We start from the raw sequence: 25323 nt of genomic DNA, 5'->3' as shown, positions 1-25323 counted from the left end.
GTCCATAGCGGTAGTATGGCATATAAAAAACAAGTCTATTTTATATTTAATAAATAATTCCTAACAAATGGCTTCAGCGGCTGATAGTTTTAGTAAAAATATTTTCTAATGAAGCACAAACAATTGATTTAAAAAATACAATTTAAAAAAACATAATAGCAAAAAAAAAATTGGAACCCCCATGGACTCGAATCCCCGTCTGCGTCATTAGAAAGCAACCACCCATCCGCGCAGCTATTTCGCGTTTTGGGCTAAGCGTCGAAAAAGTAATCAATAAACTGAATAATTCATTAGCGTACCGGTGCATCTTTGGTTAAGTCAGACTTTTATAACTTGTCTTGAAATAAAAGATTATTTCTTAATAAATGATAGTAATTAAATAATTTAAAAGTATTCCTTACCGAGTACGATAGTTCACCAAACAAAACATAAATTACGTTTTAAGAATCATTGTTTCATCGACTTTTATATCACATTATTATTCACAAAACGACATTAGTTATACATATTATAATTCTTCATATATATTTATTCTTAAAACTATACACTAGTAACGTTTTTATCATAACTCTAACTAAATTTAAAAAGTTTAAATGGATACTGAAGAATAACCTAAAATATGCAACCGTCGTCGTATGCACAAAAACGAATTACAATTAAAAATAATTAGTGAATCTTTGTTTTTTAAAACCTACTAAAGGATTTATACTTTATTATGGATTAAAATATCAATTCGTTTCGATTAAAATATCAAAATATTTGTTTATTTTAAAGCAAATTTACTTTCAAACCACCGAAACACAAGTATGATCAATTACTTACTTATTATTGTAACTTCCGTGTTAAGACATACAAAATATATTCGTTATCTCTTTCTCACACATAATGAGTGCGTATATTGCCACCTCCCTTAGACTGTCGTTAGTCAAATTGGTGTATTTTAAAGAATACTAGCCCTTATGAAAAAGTATAGAAAGACTAAATTGCATTAATGAAAGCTGCAAGATTTTACTGTAATCGCAAGTGTAATTTTTCGAACGAGATTCTAAAGTTTTAGGTTAAAGACGTATTTGAATTAGTGATTTTAAAGTAAGCAGAGTAATCTCGTGTAATCCAAAAGTAATAATTTTTGCCAATAGAGGCGCAACTGGTCGCTGTATGGAATAAAGGAATATATAAATTTACTTATCCAAGAAAAGTAATATATTTTTTTGGTGATGTGTTTTTTCCTAATAAAACTACAGTATTATAAAACATTACTTATGATGTCAAAAAATATGGTAAGCTGCATGTAATCGATTATAAGGAGCGTTCGCCCCTGTGGTGTACTTGGTAGTTAGCTCGTGAGTTTACCGTGCTTGAGGCCCATTTACGATTCTAGGCAGAGTTGACATGATATATTAGTTTTACAGGTGGTTCTATACTGCAATATTTTTTTGTTCTTGGGCTGGCACCGGAAGCGTTCGACTGATTTTCTTATCTTCCATGTAACGAAAATGATTAAGATACGATTTAATTGGATTTTTCATTCAAGCGACCCTACCCACCACTGGATGTATGGGAAAATTATGATTAATGTATTTAATTAGTATCTTAAAATATACAAAACAAAACAAACAAACCATTACGCCGTTTTCCCGTAAGAGTTAGCATAGAGGATAGAAAGTCATATCGTCTCGGGAAAAAGAAAATTTGCCAGTATTTATATGTGTCGTCTATTTCCAATATCTTCCAAAGATCGTCATAGGAAGATGGCCGGTTTTGAAAATAGATTGTTTATATATTAAGATGATTAAATGAAAATGTAATATGGAAATTGGTTGAATATAATTTTTTTACTATTTTAAGGACAAAAAAAAATTAATTTAGAAAAATTCGCATAGATGTTAGAAAAATGGCGCTCATTTTTGACAGCTGTCTTAAGTCCCGGGATCTTGACGTGCGCTGTTTTTTCATTTACTTACGTTTCTTGGCGGAGTGAAAAAGTTTATTTCTACTCAACGTTGTATTAAATTCATGTTTAGGTACTGGGGCATATTACAACATTTTATTATGCGGTATAACTTCTCTTAAACGAACAAAAAAAAACATTCATAAATAATTTTACTAACGATATTATTCTTCTTATCAGCCCGTTTCTTTCCACTGCTCAATATAGTCATCTTCCAAATATTTCTTTGTTTCTCCATCCTGGTACTCTGTTTTCACCCATGTCACACGGATTTAACGATATCATCAGTTCATCTTCTCTGTGGTCTCCCCATTTTCCGTTTATTTTCTAAGGGTCTCCAATTTAGTGTTCTGGGGGCCCACCTTTCAACTTCTAGTCTCTACTCTTTTTGTGATGTCGGTCACCATTGTTTGACATCTTATTTACTCATTACTTGTTCGGTCTCGTGAGGAGACGCCCAACATTTGTCTTTCCATAGACCGCTGAGTGCATTTAATTTTATAGCCACTTATGGCAGAGAGTGACATGGCCTCAATACCATATATAGAGTTGTGAATATTGGTTTTCAGATTAATTGGGATTTACTTTTTTCCGAATAAATTTTTTAGCCTTTTAAAAGCAGCGCAACTTAATCCTATTTGTCTTGGCAATTAACAGTTTCCACTATTCCTAATTTGACTTTGCAACCAAGATAAATGCGCTCGTCAGCAGCACCAATAGTTTTTTTTTCTAGTACCTACGTTTGTATGTTGCTGGGTGTCAACATTTTGGTTTCATCTATATTCATTTTGAGACCAATCTTTCAAGAGATTCTGCATACTACTTTTACCATAGTTTAAAATTAATTTATATCGTCACGTATTATTACTACACCGTCTGCAAAACTTAAATGATTTAAATACGTATCCTCTATTTTTATGCCTTTATATCTTTAATGTAGCTTCGAAAAATATATCAGGCTAATGTAAAAAGTTTTAAAGATATCGTGTCACCCCGTCTTACACCCTTTCTGATTATATTTGTTCCGTTTTTAGATCGTCGTTTACTTTTTCATTCATGGTAGCATTTTCATATACATATATTTTATCAACCTCGTGTACCTAGAATCAATCCTGGCATTTTCAAGTGCACTACTAATTGCCTAAGTTTCTACAGAATCAAATGGTTTGCCGTAATCTATTAAAGTTATGTACATGTACATGTACATGTTAATTTTGTATTCTGTGGTTTAAAAAAATATGTAAAGATTAAATATTACGGTCTATAGTTCCAAAACCCTCGCGGAAGCCAGCCTGTTCGACTGATTGGAAGAAGTCAAATTTTGTTGTTATATGATTTGTCAATATCTTTTTCAGAAGTTTGTATAAGTGAGGGAGTAAACTGATCAGCCAATAATTTTCTAGGTTCTCTTTGTAAATAATAGTTTCACTTTAGCATTTTTCCAATCATCTGGTGTTACTTTTACTTCTAGGCATTTATTTAACAATATTTGTTATAGCCTTTTTCAATTCATACATTTTTATTTTCATTATGTCAGTTATTACCTTGTTTTCTTTTACTGCTTTGTTATTTTTTATGCTTTTTAAAGCTTTGTTTATTATGTTTTGATTCACTTCGAATCCTGTATTTAACGTAATTGAATTCTGTTTCAGACATTTTTAGGCTGGAGTAGTATAGTTGTTTCTTAGAAATTTTTCATCGTTTTAGCTACAAACACTTTATTAAAAAAAAAAAAAAACCTTCTATATTCGGATAAACAACAGCTACAATTATTATATATAAAAAACAAAACAAATAAGCCAACTACAGGTTTTCACAAATAGCACCACAGTATGTTAACAAATATTATCAAACATAAAATAAACAACTATCTTAATCCAATGGTTTTACCATTTTTAAATTTGATCTTTTTTATTAAATGTGTACTAAAGAACAAATTTGATTGAATGACATTTACGTTTTTATTTTCCTTTGATAGTTTTTGTAATGTAGTTTTTTTTTATATAAAGAAAATTTTACTGACTGCAATATGGACGGGGGGCATATTTTTTTAAGAGAGTTAATTTATTACCATGTCATGAAGTACATTTATTGGTTCTAGTTTATTTATAGTATTTTGAAACCCTTACTTATGTTTTTTTAGTACATCCATTGAAAGTGTTCGACCCTTGATCATTTTAGCTCTTTCTAACTTAATTTTTATTCTCAAAGTAGCTCTTAACAGTCGATTGTCACTTCCTCTAGGAAATAAGTTTAACTCTAAGACGTTACCATTCTCAAATTAGTTGGCCAATCGTAAACGCCGCGCCACGCCTTCCTTTTTATAACAAAATTCAGAAATTCAGGAGACAACTAAAAGATGAAACTGCCGCCCTAATTTAAAAAAAAGTGGGGGGATTCTTCAAACCAAAATACCCGATAAAAATATAAACATTCTTACGTCTACACATTATGGTGCATAGGGCGCTGGATTGGTTGGTAAATGGTTACCTATATAAATGTTAGTTGGTCAATCGTATGCTGCAGGTGCCAGCCTGTAGACCAGTGGTTCTTAACCGGTGCTCCGCGGATCACTGGTGCTCCGCGAGCTTGTTGCAAGTGCTCCGCGAAATTATGAAAAACAACATTTAATGTTGACTCATTTACTGTGCGAGCAAATATAATGGATAGGTGGCAACACCCTTGCAAAGTGAAATTGTGTGCGCTCACCTCACAACAGCGGTCAAGAGAACCGTTGCTCGGTTACTAGCTCTTTTACGCAGGGGATTTCCCTTGCGTTATTGCGTTTTTTCATATTTTTTTTATATTACAGTTTTAAACCTCACATTTGTGTGAGCTAGGTTTTTTGAAAACTTAGCAATTTGGATGAATAAATGAGAGTCCCCATATCAAATTTTAGACCTTACATCGCTGAAATGTGTAAAAGCCGACAAGCTTAAATGTCAGATTAAATCATTTTCTCCGCAAAAAGTTTCATCGGAGTATTTATGTTTTTATGTATTTTTTAAATCAATGTAATTTTTTACTTGTCATTAGTAAAATAATTAAGATAATTTTTAATGAAACTCATCTTTGTATGTTTTTTGAATCTTTATTTTCGGTGTACTGCGAATTTTCCTTATTATCAAAAGTGTCCCCTGACTTCAAAAAGGTTCAGAACCACTGCTAAAGACTATGAAACATTGCATTTTAAAAACACAGTTTTATACCAACGTAAGAATTACTAGACAAGTGCCACCGTTCTGTAACAACAATTCATACACCAGTGTATACTTGTAACCAACTTCATGAACTCGACTGTAGTAAAGTTATGCCCACGTATTGGATATATTTTATGTAGGATATTGTTCCTATATACTAAACCATTTGATCTTTTTTAAAGATGGTAAATGGTAATTGAACATTTCCTATGATTATTATATGAAACAGTAACTTTGCTTTTTTCTTATCATATTTTTTTTTTAAATATTTGATAATTGAGTTTGATTCTACATTTATTTTTAATATAAATCTTGGATAAAGAAATGTATGTTTTTATATTTTGTAAAAGGCAATTTCGCCGTTTATGTTAAAAAAATAATATTATATCTCGATCCTTGGGAATGGATCCCAATATCTCATGCGTAGCAGGCAAATACACCAACCATTACGCCAAGACTTAGACATAGCTCACAAGGGAAATTTCTTTCTCATATCCGCTGTTTTATATTATATTCTCAATGACGTTCTTTATTCTTTTAAAATACCTTTGAATGTTGATAAACTCCTAAGTAGGTTGACTTCAGTACTTGTCTAAAATAATTTCGACATACTTAAAATACTGGTATTTACAAACATTATTTTATTTAGATTTAGATTTTCTTTCTCAAAATTTACTGAGAAGAGCCATGGAGTCAAAAACACTCATCCACTCATCCAAGGTTCTGTTTCTATTTTAAATGTACATAACAATATTCTTTTTTTTCCCGGTTACTGAATAAACCTGTTAGCGTCAAATTAAAACAACATTTAAGAAAAATATAATGTGATATAATATCATCATCATCATTCCATTTCCGCACCAAATGGTGCATATGCCACTGCATTGGTTTACCAATCGCTGCGTATTTTAATCATTACATAGAGGAAGTATGATCAGATTTACGCTTCAGTTTCTAGTTCTTGTGTTAAAACACATTTTTAAGTAAATATTTCATGGCAACCATGTAACATAATATACATAAAAAAAACAATAAACCTCTCCATTGCAATTGAATTGTTTAAATTAATTCAATATAATTTCTAGCATAAGCCATTTTGATTAGCAACCGGGCTTCATCATCCGACATTATGAGACTTAAAACGTTTTATTAATACACATAAATACGATGTTGAAATGAATATTTGTTTATGTTTCTTTTAGGATACTTCTCGCAATGAACTCTCTCTAAGCAACGTGGCTGGCATCTTCTACATTTTGATTGGGGGTCTTTTGGTGGCTCTGTTTGTGGCGCTGATAGAGTTTTGTTACAAGAGTCGCTCTGACGCTGCCAAGGCCAAGGTTCCCCTGTCTGATGCCATGAAATCCAAAGCTAGGCTGACCGTCTCCAGCCCGGGGGAGTTTGACGCTGGCGGAGTGAGCGCCGGTCCGACGGCCAGCATTGGAAGAGCGGGGACTAGAAAGGCGAATGCCGAAAGATGCAGGGATCCTGATGCTGATGGACGTCCAGGGTGGAACGGATCTTTCACCGCAGTGAGTCTTTGCCTATTCTGTGTCATTCAAAAGCTAAGCTACATGTCATTTCAAACTTAATTTTATGTTAAAGTTTTTTTTTTAATTTTACCATTCAAATAATTTGAGAGAAAAACAATAACAATATTTAATTGAATACATTTAAAAACTAGAAAACAATTAAAAAACACCTAATATAAAACTCGATTTTTTCAAAATTAAAGAGTAAAGTATTTAAATAATACAAAATAGTATTTAAAAAATTGAAGATTTAATAAACCATCTAAAAATAAATTTAAGAAAGATTATTTGTTCTCAAATTATAATATTACTAACGTGATAATTTTATATACATAATTTATTTGTTTCTTTTTTAATTATTAAATCAATAATTTATCAATTGATGACTCTGTTGTTAATTTAAAAGTATTTTGAAACTCGTTAAATTTATCTGAATTTAGATATATACAGGTGGCCGGAGAAGTGACGTCCAAAGGCAAAATGCAGGAGCCTCATATGTAGGGGTTTCCGAATCGCCCCATGTATGTCACGCAATTTTGCATAGTTTTCGAGTTAAGATTTTTTAATGATAATATAATATTAACAAGTTTTTTTTTTATTTGTGAATTTTTTTTGTGACTTATTTTATATGAATTGTGCTTTTTCAAAAACATGCCATAAAATAATCAGCAAAAGTTGTGACCTTAATTGAAAAATTTAAGTTCGAGGAAGTCAGACTTAAGATTTCAGGTTAAAATTCGAAATCTAAAAAGACAATTTCTTAGTTTCTGAGTAACTTTAAAAACTGCGCTAAACTTTTGCAGTAATATAAAAAAAATGTAGTAGGTACTTAAAAATCTATTATTCGTTAAAATCACCCTTCAAAGATACTGAGGTGGAAAATTCCTAAGGACAATTATGATAGAAAGTGTGTAAACTAACAAAAAATAACTGTTAGAGATAAAATGGCGACACGAGTAGGCGTAAACACAAGGTGAAAACGACTGATGAATTTTTCACCTCAGTATCTTTGAAGGCTGATTTCAACGAATATATATATGTTTGGATAATTTACATAGCGCCATTTTCGTGAAAATCACCGCAAGGGCGCTGTACAATAAATACATATCCCACCACGTCTTGCAGCTACAGAGCGCATGGGTGGTTAAGATTCTAGTTCCTCGTCACCAATTATGATATATGACAATTATGATATATGGGAGCTAGATTACAAAACGTCTTGCAACTACAGAGCGCATGGACAGTAAGAAATTTAGACCCTGTTTTCATTATTTTATTTTATTTTATTTGACAATGAAATTTAGAGTTTGAGTGATATTTAAAAAAACCAAATAAAAACAAATTTGTAAAAATAGAAGTTAGATTACAACAAGTCTTGCAGCTACTGAGCGCATGGACGGTTGAAATCTTGACCTCATTTACTAAATTTAGATATTTGATAGTTGATAACATTAACATAATTTGATTTATATAATATGATAGCTAACATTACAAAAAGTCTGACTGCCTCGAACTTGATTCTCCATTATAAGTCAAAATTTTAGTAGCTTCTATTAATTTTACAAAGCTGATAACTTTACGAGTGAAAGAAAAATTTAAAAAGAATGAGTTACAAAAAAAATCCCGAAAACATATTTTTCATATTTATATTTATTGCAACAGAGAGGGAAAACATTATTGAGAAGGAATATGGAAGTCTAGGCATTTACGTGGCTTATGATCTGTCATTGGCTGGTTTAAGTGGCCACTTCACACACTGTGTAACATTCACCATTCTGCCTATATTTGAACATTTATATTCCTTCGTTAAAGACAAACGTCAACGGATGGAAGAATCGAAGGAATATAAATGTTCAAATATAGGCTCAAATAATAAATATTAGAAATCCAGCCAGTCTGAAAGCATTTGAACATACTCAAACATTGTTGAAATATTTTTCAAATTAAAAAAAATATATATATAAAAACCGACCAGGTCAAAAAATTTAAAAATCCCATAAAAAATCTTAAGTAGTAAACTGCGCAAAATCGTGGAGCATTCAAGGGGGTAATTCTAATACCCCTTTATAGGCCCCTACATTTTACCTTTGGACGTCACTTTTCCGGCCACCCAGTATAAATAAAACTACTTTGTTTTATTAACCACTTTATATTAAACCACACAACCGACTAGTTTCGGTAACTACTCGTTGCCTTCTTCGGTGTTATATAATAACTAACACACGTACAACTAATATACCTCCACATACAACACAAACATACCTACATTCTGACTTTACCTTAAACGCAATTACCCCCTTTCCTACCTCTACCCCGCCATAAACACAATTACCCCCTCCTCCATCGTTATCGACACCCACTAATCTGCTCACTGTTTCTTTTATGTGTGTATGTTTAGTTATTATATAACCCTGAAGAGAGCAGCGTGTAGTTGCCGAAACTAGTCGGTTGTGTCAATAAAACTTGGTTTATAAAACGAAGAAATTTTAATTTGGATTTGTCCAAAATTTAACAATGATCCGCTAAGTTAATGCTATAAATAAATATCCAAAATATTATATCTGAATTCATTCTAAATATTAAAAAATACGTTTTTTATCAAACTCTGATTTTAAAATAAAACTTATGTGTGTATGTGCATATTATATTTACGTTTAGGTATGTACAATTATAAATTGTCGTTTTTCACTTTACACCTTAAACCCATCTTTTATAATTTTGGCATTGATCATAATGACGTATTTAATTAATCATCTATTTTGTTTTTGATCTTCATTCACATTAATTTATTTTTTAATCAGTGTTTTTCACAAAAGTTCATGCATTTTTGTTACACGCATGGTATCTGTGGATAGTTTTTTTTTTTTTTTTCTTAATTATTTTACTTTTTTAATATAGTACAGTGATATCGCGAGCCGAAACAATAGCAGCACTTATCGAAACTACTAAAATATTTAGTCATCTACTGGACTCGACTGAATATTTAGCTCGTGAGTAGTGATTTTATCTATTATTTTCACTTTTTACTAACTTTATTTCGTACCAAATAATTATTTCGACATATTTTTATTTAACAGTAATTGAAGGTATTGAAAGCAAAGATAGCAAACTCCCGTTTTGGTTTTTTCGAGAAAAATAACAAAAACTGCTACACCAATGCCAAAGAGAGTCTTCATGTTAGAAATGTTATTTTCACTGAACTTAGACTTTAAGGTAGTAATAAATTAGCTTTAATAGAAATACGAATTAAAAAACTTTCTTGATATTTGTATGGCACGGCCATTTTGAAAATTTAAATCTCAAGCCTGTCATTGGTCGAATAAAATGGCTAATGGATATTGTTATGCTTCCAAACACTATTTTCAAACCATCAGAAGTATGATTTTAAACTACATTTGAAACTCAACTCGTGATTTTTATGAAAATAATGTTGATAAACCACAAAATGGCATCATAAACAAAAAATGTATTTTTTTGGAGGTTGCTGTCTTTGCTTCCAATGCCCTCAATTGATTATTGTAGCCTTTATTCTCACTGATCAAAGCCTAGTCGTTCACTGTACAAAATCGTTTATACAGGTTGTTGTTTGGACGACATATTAAAAAAAATATTTAGAACAAAGAAAATTTCAAAATATAAAATTCAAACAAAACAAATGGTTGCTTACTTCTGCAGACGAGAAGCAAGGGGAGCGCTGCCGCGCATTTTTGGCGTATCTGACTTCCCCTTCCCCCCTCCTTGTTTCTCTCTTTCAGAAGTCAGAAACCATTTGGTTTTGCTGATAATATATTTTTTTAAATTTGATTTGTTCTAAAGAAATATTTTCATGTGCCAATATGTTATTTTGCTCATACTGATCATCGAGGTTTCGGGTGAAACAGGGTTTAATGAACACTCTGTATAAAGATATTATTGGGATATTTCGTATGGCCATTTTCGTACTTTTTTGTGTATAATTAGTGCGCATTAATCATTAATCATCCTGATATATTTTGCAACTACAGAGTACATAGGGGGCTGTAAAAAATGTTTTAACTATCTACCATGTCTAAAAGCTCTTTCATTTATTTTATACATTGGGCGACGTGGATTTGGCAAGTTTGTTGAGGGTTTATTTGTTTCATAATTCTATATTATTATCATTTAAATATTTTCAATGTATTTATTTACGCAATTAAAATATAAAGCAAGGCTTTACCTCATTGTAAATCATTTCATTTTAAACACTTTGATTTATGTACTTAACAATTTTTTTCTCCTATGTGCATCATGCTATTTATGTTGCCAAGTATTTTGATTTATTATTTATATCGAATACTGTTTATGTACATAGCTTTTCTTGTTTATTTTTTTATGTACATATTTAATGTTTCTTATTTTTGACTGATCCGCTTATTGTTTACTATTGACAAAGTGAGTTAACTACAGAAAAATACAATAGTTTTTATATGTAGGTATGTTCTAAATATTGTTTACTATACATAAAAATACGGACTTTTAAATGCCATTTGAAGACATTCTAAACTACTAATTTTTATTTTAGATGTCGAATTTTTGTATTTCCATTAATATTAAAAATGAAATTTTACTCGTTTTTATACAACTTCAAGACATAAAAAATAAAAGATTTATACCTGCTCCCTGTTTTGAGCATACGGTGTCTACAAATAATGCTTCCGGGCTTTCCTGCCGGCTCCCAACTCGAAGACGGACTTGTACCACCCTACCATTTGTATTATACTTCAATACTGTGTTTATATGTTTCCAGTACTACGCCCCTTCCAGCCAGACAGCCGGGGTCCTCTTGGACCAAGATGGCATGCACGCCAACACTCACACGCAGGTCTGATCCGCGGCGCGGGACGCGGTCATACGCCGCCCCGCCGCAGCCAAGCAATCCAAGATGATCGATCTGTACCAGCTATAAGCTCGCGAATCTGAACTACAAACTTCGTTTTAGATGAGATTTCAAAAAGCACTACCTTGAAACATTGATATTGCCGTTTATACGGACCATTTTATCGCATCCGCGCTAACAAGTTACTATCCGATTTTTTTCCTAAAACAAAAATATCCAATTCAATAATTGATATTTTTATTTTGAATGTGATGTAAGTCAAAATGGTGACATATACATAAACTTACTGTATTTAATCAATCAAGTATTATATTTTACTTCTTTATCTGGCTGACTGCGAATAAGGGGTTGAATTATAACTGCAATAGGTACTAATCTCAGCCCATTGTCTTTTCGTGATGGCACAAAGGAAGAATGTCGTTTATTGGACTCGCTCTTTTATCATAGATTGTTTCTAATAATATAAGAAAAAATGTTACTTTCTTGTTTTAACTAATCAATAAAACGAGGTTTATTTCAATTAGTCTAGTCGAAAAAAAGACATCGTAAAAATGACTTTCATTTGATAATGGGTAAAAAATACAGGAATTTCAAGGTTATAAACTAAGGATTATTATTAATTTTGATTTCCAATGAAAATGGATTAACTTCAAAATTCGATACGATAGTTGCGAAATATGTAAATACAAATATTTGTTTTACATGAAACGTTCCAAACTCAAAGCATTTTAGTTCGTTTTAAAGGCGGTGTATTAAAATAGAGCTTAAAATGAAAATTCTGGAGAGCAAAATTGAAATCTCATCAAAAAATAATAACGATCTCATTAAACGAAGTTCTCTAAAGTGATTGGCGAAAGACAAACAATTGTAGTTATTTATTTTCCGAGGTGTTGTTTAGTAAGTACAGAACGTGAAGCATGTTTGAACAGATACAAAAAGATGAACTTGGAAGAAATAATAAAAATAAATAAAAAATCAACTTTTCTTATACAAGACTGGGCGAGTTACAGATTGTGATATGTTATTTTATGTATATACGTATAGCTATAGTTTGCGGTTCGGAGTAACTTACATAATTAATAATATTATGTGTTTAATTAATTAACTGATAGTTTTTCATTATTACATAACATCAAAACGCAGTATAGCACGTGATTAAAAAAAATCTCGTCATTTAAAATTTCCTATAACCTAATATTCTTAATTATGTAAGAAAGTAGCTGAGTAACTCCATTTAAATTGACATTGTGAATTTCCATTGCCGTATTCACAAAACATCATCCCGAATAAAAATATTTTAACATCTTAATTCAAGAAAAAAAAACATGAATTAAAAATTAATCATATAATTAATTACCCATAATACAGTTAAAAAAATCATTATTGAAATGTATGTATTAAGGATGAAATATTCTAAACGTTAGATAAAGGTGTGTAATTTTTTCTCGGATATACAAAAATGATATCCGAAATATTTGTCCACTCGATGTCATTAATTAAGGTAAAACTTAAAATAATTTATAAAATAATATTATACGACGATCGTTCATTTGTATGCATATCTCTGAATAAATTTGTAAATATTAATTTCAAAGTTTGGTGAACGGCTGTGTATTTAATAATGCGCATTAAACAAATAAAAACAACATCCAAAAATAACTCGTTTTTGTTGAGCACCATTGTTTTTTTTATCTGCATAGATGTGCGATCAATCCATAAGTATTGTCATTAAATTGTTTTATAGTGATGATAAAATGTTAAAATAATTACTGAACGAAATGAAATTCGATTGATTTTGCTTAAAGCAACGGAATCTGCGATTTTTAAGTATGTAAATAAATTAAAACGTTATAATAACAGTTATGAGAATATGAAACTGATTATTTTCTTTCATGTTGACGTCATTTAACCGAATGTCAATGTAGAATAAGAGTTTAAAATGAAATAAAATATACACTTTTTGTAGGTACGTGATTTATGTAGTTTCATTTTAAGTAAAAAAAATCATATCCTACTCTAAATAGATAATACAATATTTAACCACATTCTGTAGCTATTTGAAATATTCTTCATCTTCCTAAATAACTGTTAATAATTTATTTGACGGTTAATGCTTTCATGAAAATATCATTAAATATTCACTTGTTATCAGTACAAGCGATATATTTTTCGTAGGATTTTTTCCAGAAGCACCTTTTAAGGAAAATATGGTTTGTCGAGTTTTTAATTTACTCCTTTTTAAATAAGCCAATTCCAAACAAATACTTCTCACGCTTTAGTATTTTATTCAGCATTAATCTAAACAAATAAAATAATCACACAGTAATCATAAAATAATGAATGTTATAGGTGTTTATAATAATATTAAACTAATATTCATACTTACAGGCGATTCTTTTTTATCTCACAAAATACATAACTTTTATATAATGTAAGATAGGATTTAGGTATACGAAATTGGTAAAAAAACTAATTTATTTCTGAAGAAACTTGTTTGCGACTTCATACTTAAAATGTATCGGCGAATTAAAGTTATTTACCGTAAATTAACATGAAATTGATGGGGTAAATTTCTTATCGAAATAAATTATATAGGATTTTAATAATTAAGATATCAATAAATGTTCCCTTATTGGCCAAACCTACTATTATAGATTCAAATATTGATGTTTTTGTTCCCAATGCGTGGACCTCCACATAACATAATAATTTGTAAAAGCCATCGATGTTTTGTCAGTGTAATGTTATCAGGTGTCATTGGTGTATTTAAAATTACTTTTGTTTACCCAAAGAATTTATTATTTCATTTTGTAGATCGTTTTCATAAATTCGGAGATACAAGAAAAGTTGTTTACATTTGCAGCTGGTGGAATTGAGACGTACGGGTACCATTTTGTTGTGTACATTGTTTCACATCTCGCCAAATTCGAACCAAATTTCAAATCAGTCAGGTAAATAAACGGTGGAATCTTGACAGAATCTCTAAATTTATGAAAACTGGATATTGAGTGTGGAGTTTACTTTTTTTAATGTATCGAAAAAGATGTAAGAAATGTTTTTCTCAAACAATAACTTAATTTTCCTTCTTACGAGTGTAGTATATTGGCGATATAATAACAAGTACCCATCAACATTTAAAAATAGTTATTCAGAAAGCAGACAGTCTACATTTTTGAATAAATTTGGTATTGGTGTTATCGGCTGCAGTAAGGTCAATTCTATTTTATGCTAAAAACAGCTTGACCGTTTTCATACAAAAACGGCTATAATCACCTTCAGAAAACATTTTTTAACACAAAAACAACATTTCTCAATTTCCCACAGCACCAGAAAAATCTAACTGCATAGATGGTTATTAATAATGCATTCAACAAAAATCATCCAGTACCTTCAGCAATAAAGCTTAAATTACAACAATTTTCTTAACGAGAAAACGTCTCCAACTATTCTAACCTATTTTGTTTCTAAATACAAAACATAAAATAGATTATATTTTTTTTATTAAAAGGTTAGTATTTTTCTTCGCTTGGCATTATTTTTGACGACTGTTAATTTCGGGAGTCGTCGCCCTGAAAAAATAAAATCCTGGGAGATGTAAAAAAATATTTACATTTTCTGATGGGGGGATTAATGCCTAGAAATATAGTTATCTAAAATAAATTTAATTGAATGAATACATACGTATTTGAATTGTATACGTTTATCAATTGAAAAATAAACGTTTTATTACAGAATATCACCTTACACATTTAGAGTTTGAATGTCTGTATTCAATATCAGATCTGGTTGTTTTCTCCAAAATGCATATTTAAGCTTGTTTCCAAATTTCCTTTAACACATAATTAAATGATTTTTAAAATTTTTATATCGAGTGAATTGAGCGATTCTGTGCGATTAAGCGCTCTAATATAAGTATAAAATAATATGTTAAATACATAATTACGCAAAATACATCAAAGTTTTACTAGGGCTAGCTGTTTTCTGCTAAATTCAAATCTTAGGTTGTGTTGGCTACAAAAATCTTTAAAATTTGTCAAAGAGATAATTATATTACCTTATTCAGTAAAAGTATAAAACATTCACTCTTCTCACGAAAGTGCTTTTATCTCAGTTTCATTTTTCTATGGCTGGCTGGTTTGTGCATAACTATCTTTATTTTCCTAGTATTTTTTTGCCGAACGAAAATATCCTTCAGGTATCTGTGACTTTTTCTTTGAATCCAAAATTTTATAACACATCACTCTCTGTCTCTTTATTTTACCGGGGACTGCAGACATAATGCTGTTTCCAACTAATGTTGAGATTATTCTTTATCTTCAAATTATAATTAGTTTAGCCAGTCTCTGGCTAGTCCAGGGTAAAAATTAATAAATCGAAAAACCACTTCAAAAAGATCATTTATGATTGACAAATGAAGAAACCATATACAACCTCGGGCTAACCACTAATCTTTGAGTTTAAACATTTAATGTAAACATTTAACCTCCATTGCTTTTCTGTTAAATTCACATTTCTTTTGAAAATTCACTTAAGCTTTTTAATGATTATTACAATTTTCAAAAAAAATAAAATAATAATAGTAAAACAGGTAAAATTTATGAGAATGATAAAATTATTAATTTTTCTTTCTTACATCTTTTTCGGGAGGTAATAATATTGATTATTTGAACATTCTAATAGTTTTATTATTGCGAATTTGTTGATTTTGTAAATACGTTATTTAATAAAATAAAAAAATATTATTTATTGCAGTTTTTATTTATCAATCAAATAGCACGTTTTTATTAACGTATTACAACAGAGATGAAGAACATTTAAGAAAAGGTAATATAGAAGTCTAGGCATCTACAGGGCTTACGTCTCAATGAATCCAGTCCTTTTCTACAAAAATTTGGACAAACTCAAAATATTGTTGATAAATTACCTGGTCCGTGAAGAAGTATAGAAATTGAAAAAATAACATTTTCAGGCGTTGCCTAGTATGTAGGTGAAATAATTCAATTCGATGAATCTCACCCGCATAAATAAAGGTTTCAGCTCTTTAACTTCACAAACATCAGCAGATGAAAGAATTGAAGGAATATAGATGTTCAAATATAGGCAGAATGGTAAATGTTACACAGTGTGTAAAGTGACCACTTAAACCAGCCATTGACAGGTCATTGTCTCAACACGTTTTTGTCACAACAATCTGTTTTATTCCTTTGAAATATATCATTGTTATTTGATTTTTTTAATACACATTTGTATCAAAGAATCTACTGGGTTTAATCATAATATGAATTCTTAAACGCATCAACAGAGAAGAAAAGCCTCTTTAAAAAAAAAATGAAGAATTATGGATGTTTAAAACATATAATGCAAACAAGGGCAAAATTTAAGTCAAAATACTAGTTTTTGGCATTTAATTCAACCTTCTTTGGATTGTTATTTAGATTTACTATTATCTCAACAGAGAATAATGAATAGCTGCAAAAAATAAGGAATTATCAGGAAAGTTGGAAATCTTAATGTTTACAGGGCAATCAGTCGATGGCTGATTTAAGGGATCACCTAACACAGTAAGAATGTAAGATTTAGGGAAAACTAAGGTTAGTTGACACACTTTTTATATTTATGTTTAATTTTATTTATTTGCTTATCTTTTTTTCAAATGTCTTGTCACACCAATATTATACAGTGTTTCGTATTTATGTTACTTACAAAATGTGAATTGTAAAGCAGATTATTATTATTATTTTTAAATAGCTGTCTCCTAGTTGACACATATCGCGGGGTTAAGGTAAATGAGGTTACACGCAGATGAACAGTGAGAATTGTTTCTAATGGAAGTTATAAAATAACACAATTTGATGGTAATAGGTTTAGATTTTTCTTGAAATGTAATGAATAATAAGATAATTGAAAAAAAAACAAACGAAATAAATTATTTCGTGAGATATAATGTTAGTAGCCACACTGTATCGACAAACCCCACACTTGGTGTGTCGACTAACTTCAATCGCCATTTTTATTATTCTGAAGGTATGTTCATGCCTATCGATAGTTCGTTTACTATTGGTAAGATTTCTGTAGTTTCCACATCGACAAAGCTTTCTTAAGCCTTCCTTTATCTTTTTTATTTTCTTGAGGGCATACAAAATATTTCGAGTTTTGTATGTTCTGTAGAAATTACAGGAATTTTTTCGCTATTTTTTTTTATTTTTCGTACGTCGTCGTGAGTAAATAAATCTTCAATTATGTGTAAATTTTGATATCATCATCATCATTCCCTTTCCGCACCTAAAGGAGAATTGAGCACGGTATTGGTACACCAATCGCAGTGTGTCAATTTTTGTTACATAAAGGTAAGATGATCAGTTTTACGCTTTAGGTACATTTCGCCAAAACTAGTTGGTTATTTAATTATAAAAAAAAATATGGTACGTATCAAAAAACAGAGTTATTTCGTTGTAATTAAATATATTGGGTAATAACTTATGACAATTTTTTTTTTTGACTTTAGAATTTTATTTTGTAAAATCCAGAAAGTTAGTAAATGAAATATATAGACTAAAAAAATATAAATACTTACTGTAAAAATTAATTAACGACATCTTGTGGGGAACATCGGAAACTAAATAAAATTTTCCAACCCGTAAACACATTTTAGATTCACACCTTTTAAAAATATTACGTAGAACACAATTATTGTGCATTTTAGTACACATTGTTAACCGATAGAGAGCAGTAACGGCTACATTTTTTTCCCCCTTTATTTTGATCTTTTACGAAAACATGATAATATCAGCCGAAATTATTAGAGTACCAATACAGCGCCACATATACTACTGAGCGCCGATACGAAAATGATGATCATTATCGTGTCTGATAAAACTCTTAAATGAAAAAAAAAACAAAAAGGGTGTTAATAAAAAAATAAATTTTTTATTCCGTCTTGGTTCAGAAGTGTTTATTTATTTACGTAGATATTTTACTGCATTCCTGCAATTTATTATCATGTTTTTTAATACTTTTACTGTTGATTTTCTTTTTTTGCACCACAGCAGGTCTAGAGGGCAAATTACAGTGACGAATTACGCAGAACACCTAGGCTCAAAAAAAAATCAATTTGAATTTTGTGTTCTCATCAGGAATCGAACCCGAAACATTCCGTGCATGAGTCAAGTGTCTAGGCCATTTATCTGTCTAATCCACGTAACGTCGCTAAATCACATGAAAAATAATCTCGATTGTTGTACCTACATGATAATACACTATCTATCTTATTTAAAATAATTCATATCTACCAAATAGGAGTATTTTACTGGGCAAAAAATAGAGTTATAATATAATTAATCTAGCTGAGTAAGTCTATTAAATTAATGTTTTTTGTGTACAATAGCATTTTTAATATATACCCCTTTAAATTTATTATTACGCTTTATATTAATATGGATTTGTATTATTACGCTTTATATTAATATTTATTAGAATTTAAGTGAATCTTGGCACGTTACCAAAGCTCAAAACTTCTGAGTTTTGAGAGTAAGTGCTTGAGAAGAATATTAGGTATAAGATGGTTCGATTTTATAACCAACATTTAAGTCCGAGAACGGACGCAGCTGCCTCCTATAACGAGCGTCTTGAGGATGCGGCAAAGACCTGGCCTGGAGAACCTAAACCCTAGTTGCCTCTTCTTTAAACCTGCGGGATCACGCCGTCCTGGAAGGCCGTCAATGACGATCTTTAGACTTTATTCGGCGGAATTAAGGGGCGCTGGATTGACATGGGAAGAAGCGAGAGTGCTGGCTGGCGATTGGGTCTCCTGGAGGCAACTGGTGATGTCTACATGCTCCACTTAGGAGCGGATGTGGACTTTTCTTCTTTAAGAAGAGATAAGAAAACGGACGTAGCAAACTCCGATGATAACTTCACTGGCATCAAGCGGACACGATACGGTTAGCATATACTGCGGATGCCTCCTGAGAGCCTTAACAACGCTTGCCTATTTTACAATGCATCAGGTTCTCCACGTCGCGTCCTGTAGAAAAACCATTTGTATCGTGTATTTACATTCAAAATACACGAGAACAAGTGTTTTCTATGGCCGCGAGAGCGTTTCAGAAGAGCACCCTTGGACGTCCGCCGCTGACTCATCGGCAGTTCATGTCAGTTTTACGGGACGCGAACCTGACTTGGAAAGATCCGCAGAAGCCGGCAGCCGACATCAATGTCTGGAGAATCTTTGTGGACCCCATGTGCTCCAATTAGGGTGTGATGATGACGAATTAGTATTAGTTAAAATCTATTGAAAAATAATGAAGGCATCAATGAGTGAAAAGCGAGCATCCTACCAATTATATTGTAATATTGAGTTTAGAAATCATACTGATTGTATTTTTGAGGGAAACTGCAACATTCATTATGAAGTGATAATGTGAATCATTTACAGGGCTTGTTGTTTATACAGTTTTTTTAAACATTACAGTTGTACAAATGGTAAATAATATTTAGCGTGTAGTGCAATCACTGTGTGTCTCATGAATGTGTACCGACCTGAGTCCTGGCAAGCTTAAAAACACATTTATGTTTTTAAATTGATTCAGAATATTTGACGTCTGTTTTAAGTTGATGGGTGAAAATCTTGAAAAGAGAAGGGTACTTTCACAAGTCGGGAATAACGTTTAAAATATAAAATATACTAGCAGGCAACAGTTGTCTATCCCCAACTGCGACTGTTACATGCAAGAAAATTTTAGTCTCATGTTATCGGCCGTCTGGACCTCATTTTATCGACCATATGGGCTTCGGTTTTTGGCTCTTCGCACCTTGGTTGATTACAATCTCGGTCAGATGTATCGTCCCTTTGGGCTCAATTTTTTTCATGTTCGAAGTAATCTAAATGTAATAAAGAATAATCTCGGGCTTAAAATAATGCTACAAACACCACAAAACTTTACAGAAATAATTCATATCTGCCAAAAAATATTGGCTTACAGATTAAAACTAAAAAGAAAAGAATAAGTAATTCAAAAAGATAACCGTCAGCGGTGGTCGACTGTTGGTCGACTTCGGCCCTCATTTAGTTGTTCTTACCGAATCTGTCCTCTCGATCTTATTTAATCGGCCCTACGGGCCTTAGTTATAATAATACGAATATATTTTAATTACACATAGAAATTTCGGTTAATAGGTGATTAAAATTCAATAGCAACGAATCTGTAATTTAAATAATAACAGCTGTCGTCAACTGTTACATGCTATTAAATTCTGCTCTCCATGACGTATTTAATCGACCCCACGAGCCTTAATAAATCTGTCCTCATAGTCTTATTAAATCGTTGATCGGCTCTAAGGGCCTTGAAAAACCCTTTATATGACACTTATTTTGGCTGATGTGCGTCTTGCAAATCTGATCAAATATGATGGTTTTAAAGATAATATTTTTCTAATGGCGCGTCGTGGTCAATGTTTTAGAAAAAAATATAATTATTCCTATGTTTAATGTTTTTAACGTTTACGCTTTCTCGCGCTCATTAAATACATTAATACAATAAGAACTTATTGAAATTTTAATTATCTGTAACTTATTTCAATGAGAGAAAATAATTATTTGACATAAACGTTTTCTTACAATTCTTGGAATTTCAGAGTTAATGAGCAGGCAACACTCGAAGATAATTTCTAACATATTTTACTATTTAAAATAATTATATATTGACAAAAATTTATCCATGAATATTTTGTCTCTTTATTGCTTTTATATAAATTGATACTTGAGTAAATTATTTTTTATTTATTTTCCTACTGACAGGTCTATAGCTTTGTGAAATTTTTTTGGCAAGTTTTGTGAAATTAAAATATATTTTCTGCAATAACATTTAGTTTAAATTTTTATTTTGTCTTTATAATCCATCTTTTATACTTTTAATATTATATTTAAATGCATTGACTAAAATACTCAATTATTTACATTATTTACAATGAATCTCCCAGTAAATGAAAAAAAATAGCAACAAAACGTATTTAATAATAAATGAAAATATCATTATCACAAATCATACCTGGAAATACGGCTTGTTTCACACAGCGGTAAAAATCCGCATGGCACAATAATATAACCGAAGGTGGGTTGATATTTATTGAATTCTAGTTATTGTGCTTAATTACATATATTTATTTAATGCCAGGCAAATGCAATAAGGTGACTAATCTCCACTTTATTTCCTTTTGTACCTAAGAGTAGCCTGTGAATAAAAAATACAACATAATATAATAAATGTCAGTCCACCCTAATTTTACCGTACCGTGTGGATCGGACGATTTATATTTATTGGGACTATGCGTTCAATAAACACACGCTTGTATCCTTCAGAAATGTTTATAGATAGAGTAAATGACATTGTAATTTATTATATAAATAAAACAAAAGTGATACATTATCCACAAATGCTATTTTATGGATTAAAGTATCACTCGTCTAATGCTGTTTTAATGAGTTTTTAATGAGTTTAATGAGAATTATATCTACTCATTAGTTCACCCAAAGATTTTTTTTTGATAATGATCCTTAAAATAAAAATAGCTTTATTTAATTTACTTATTACGAATTATCTATCCTTACCTCTGTTTTGTATAAATACATTTAACTCTTTAATAAAGATACCAGTCTCGAAGATGTCGCGAAAGCGATGAAACCGGTCACTCGATATTCCAAATTTGTGGATTAAAGTATCACTCGTGTTTTATTCATATAGTAAATTACAATGAACTTTCATCAAGAATTTTCACTTACAAACTTAAATGTTTTAAATGACATTGTATGCGTGGCCTTAACTAAAGTTAATTAACTTGTGACACTTCGTTCTAAGAGTGCTATTAAGGGTTAATTAGTATCTCGGGTGCACGTATTAGTTATCCATAATACAAATTAAAATCAATATTTAAATTAAATATTTAGACTAAAGAATATTCTGACGGCTTTTAAAAAATAAAAATTTTTTAGCCGTAAGTTTTTGTGATAATATTGAAAAATTATGATAATTATAACATATTTTCATGGTTTACTTAAAAGAATTAATTGAGGTAAATATTATTACAAATATACAGCAATAATCAATTATTATTTCTTTCGAATATTTCATTTTATTAGACGAAAGTGGCCCTGATTTGCCAACCAAGCATGAAAAGAACCTTTTAAATTAATATTTCGTGTCAACTATATCAGGAATTGAACCCGAGGCCTTGGATAGTAGGAAAATACCCTGACAAAAAATGCCGATAGACAATGATGATGATGGATAAAAATTATAAATTTTTGTTTCTTAGAAATAAATCAATTTTTAGTTGATAAGCCAAATTATTTTAATAATTTGCTCGGTGTGAAATGAATTGATGCAATTTCAAACTATGGCCCATTTCACACAATGATAAAAACCCACACGGCCGCGGCGCGGCCTGATGAAATAACATAGGGTGGATTGATGTTTATTGTACTATAATCATTTATTTAATTCCAGAGAAACATAATAACCAATTCACACGAGGTCGACTAACCCCCAATCGATTATTCTTTTGCAGAATTTTTTTTATACTGTTGCGGCAGAATAAATTTTAAATGAATACATAATAATAATCGAATCATAAATGTCCACCCAATTTTTATGGTGCAGTGTGGATTTGGACGATACTTGAAATGGAACCTTTAAGGCTGAAGGGGTTAATAATTTTATTTTAGAGGTTGACATGACCGCTTGATAAAAATAAAATAAAAAATTGTCTTTTATTCAACAAAATTCTAAGATTTTAAATATCGTTTTGGCTTGGATTTATTAGGTTAAGAGTAATTCAATATCTTAATTTGTTACAACAGAGAGGGAAAACATTTATGAGAAGTCTAGGCATTTACAGGGCTTATGACCTGCCCTCTGTATTAAAATTCTCGCCCCCTACCAAATAGCTTACGGATCTGAGCTTGGAGGGGGAGGTTTAGAAAAATCTCACATTCCACACAGTAGCCAGGCTCTATATAGACCTGGACTTAGAGGGCGACAACTATTCAGAGGGACCCGTCACAATAGATCTTCACAGGTCGCAATGACGTCAGGAGCTTGCATAGTGCTGACCCCCACCACTACGAATAAGAATAAGTCCTTCGCGAGGAAATTCAGCCGGTCAACAAACATTTGGACATACTCATAACATTTTTGAATAAAATTTGTTCAAGAAACTATATTAACTGCCAGACATAATTCAATTCTATACAACTGCTTCCCATCAAGCACCCAATGAGATGGTCGAAAGACTCCCCCGCCACTTAATCAAGCTGTCATTAAATGCCATGACTCTTACGACTATGTAATACGAACATTTGCAATATTAAGCTCAGTAATTATAAATGGTGCGATACTCGTAGTGACAACCATAAATAGGGGAGGAAAGAGGAAAACATTTTTGACAGGGGAATATGAAAGTCTAGGCATTTACTGGACTTACGACCTTTCATTAAAATTATTCATATTCCTTAAGAGTCAACCCCCTGTTATAAAATTAAGTAAATACCCATAAATGTGAAATTTACCTAACGGACAAATTAATGAAATAAACATTATTTTTTGGTATGTGTATTTTTGTACATACACAAATCTGGATTTCTCCCGAGGGGGAGTAGGTATATATTTTTTTATCAATATTCCTACAGAGATGAGGTAGAATTTTTTTTCAAATTCAGGATTATCGATATTCGAGCGTTTACAGGGCTTATGACCTGTCATTGGCTGGGTTGAGTGGCCACTTTACGTTTTTTACAAAATTCCCCATTCCGCTTATTAGCGAATATCGACACTGGTACCATTTTGATTCTTGTATATATCTTATTAAATGAGAAAGCATTCACTAGCGTGTTGGAGCACCATCTATGTATTGATATTGAAGTTAAGTCAATTTGAAAAAAAATTCTACCTCATCTCTGTAGGAATATTGATAAAAAAATAATAATAATAATAATAATAATGAAATAAACACTATTTTATGGATAAGAAATTGAGAAAAATTTTATAAGTTTAGAAATGTCTGCTTCACGTTAGTTCAACATTGAGTAAATGCAGTGTAAACCAGGGCGCATTCAAATTTAGTTTAAGCGTCATTACTCCTGCTGAAAAGGTTTGGATGGCTGGGTTGTATTGTTATGTGCCGTTATTGGATTATTACCCACCATAATCGACATAATGCACAGCCCATGGATAAACAGTCATCGATGAAACAATAACGAGATGAACGGTATCGCCACCGCTGACATAAAATTCAAACTTTCGGCAGTCAAATTTCATACTCAAATAATCACAACTCTAATATTTAACCTTGCGTGGTCGTATGGGGTACATATGTCACCCATAACTATTTAAAATATAATATTTCGAAATCAATATTAGTGTTTAACTTGGAATACTTTGTACTTAAAACAGAATATCCGTGTTCTCCACTCAAAGCGTATCCTGCTCTGAAGACGCTTGGAGGTAACAGAAGGATCTCCCGAAGTTTGTGATGTACGTATATAATGTAACCTGTGCAACCTGCTACGTAAACATTTTTTTCATCTTAGAAGTGCTGCTGCGGGTATCCTAATCAATCTTCTGATCACGTCCTGTGGTCTTGTCCTTTTTCCTCTCTCTGTGATAATCGAATTGAGCTTTTCGCTACTATCCTTGGCCCTGTTGTATTTCTATTATTAAATATTGTCATATCATAAACATAAAATTAAGCATTTATACAAAGTTTATTTGACTGTATAACTAGGATTAT

General features: G+C 31.1%; 1 protein-coding gene across 2 annotated transcripts in view; it reads left to right on the top strand.

The window, feature by feature from the left end:
- Positions 1–12865, top strand: part of LOC148271329 (glutamate receptor 1-like) — a 119401-nt gene extending 106536 nt beyond the window's left edge. Inside the window, exons 11-13 of one of the 2 annotated variants that reach the window (XM_088241522.1) lie at positions 6354–6683; positions 9582–9673; positions 11452–12516. In XM_088241522.1, coding sequence (XP_088097648.1) covers positions 6354–6683; positions 9582–9632 — 381 coding nt within the window. In that variant the 3' untranslated portion in view covers positions 9633–9673; positions 11452–12516. Of the gene's footprint in view, positions 1–6353; positions 6684–9581; positions 9674–11451 lie in introns of both variants that reach the window. The other variant, XM_088241521.1, reaches the window with a different exon arrangement.
- The last annotated feature ends 12458 nt before the right edge of the window (positions 12866–25323 follow it).

The sequence above is a fragment of the Micrasema longulum genome, unplaced genomic scaffold (genome assembly GCF_059751315.1).
Source record: "Micrasema longulum isolate JH-2025_06_02 unplaced genomic scaffold, ASM5975131v1 h1tg002928l, whole genome shotgun sequence".
Lineage (NCBI taxonomy): Eukaryota > Metazoa > Arthropoda > Insecta > Trichoptera > Brachycentridae > Micrasema > Micrasema longulum.
Note: the sequence above shows the minus strand (reverse complement) of the source record. Positions and strands in the feature narration are given on the sequence as shown.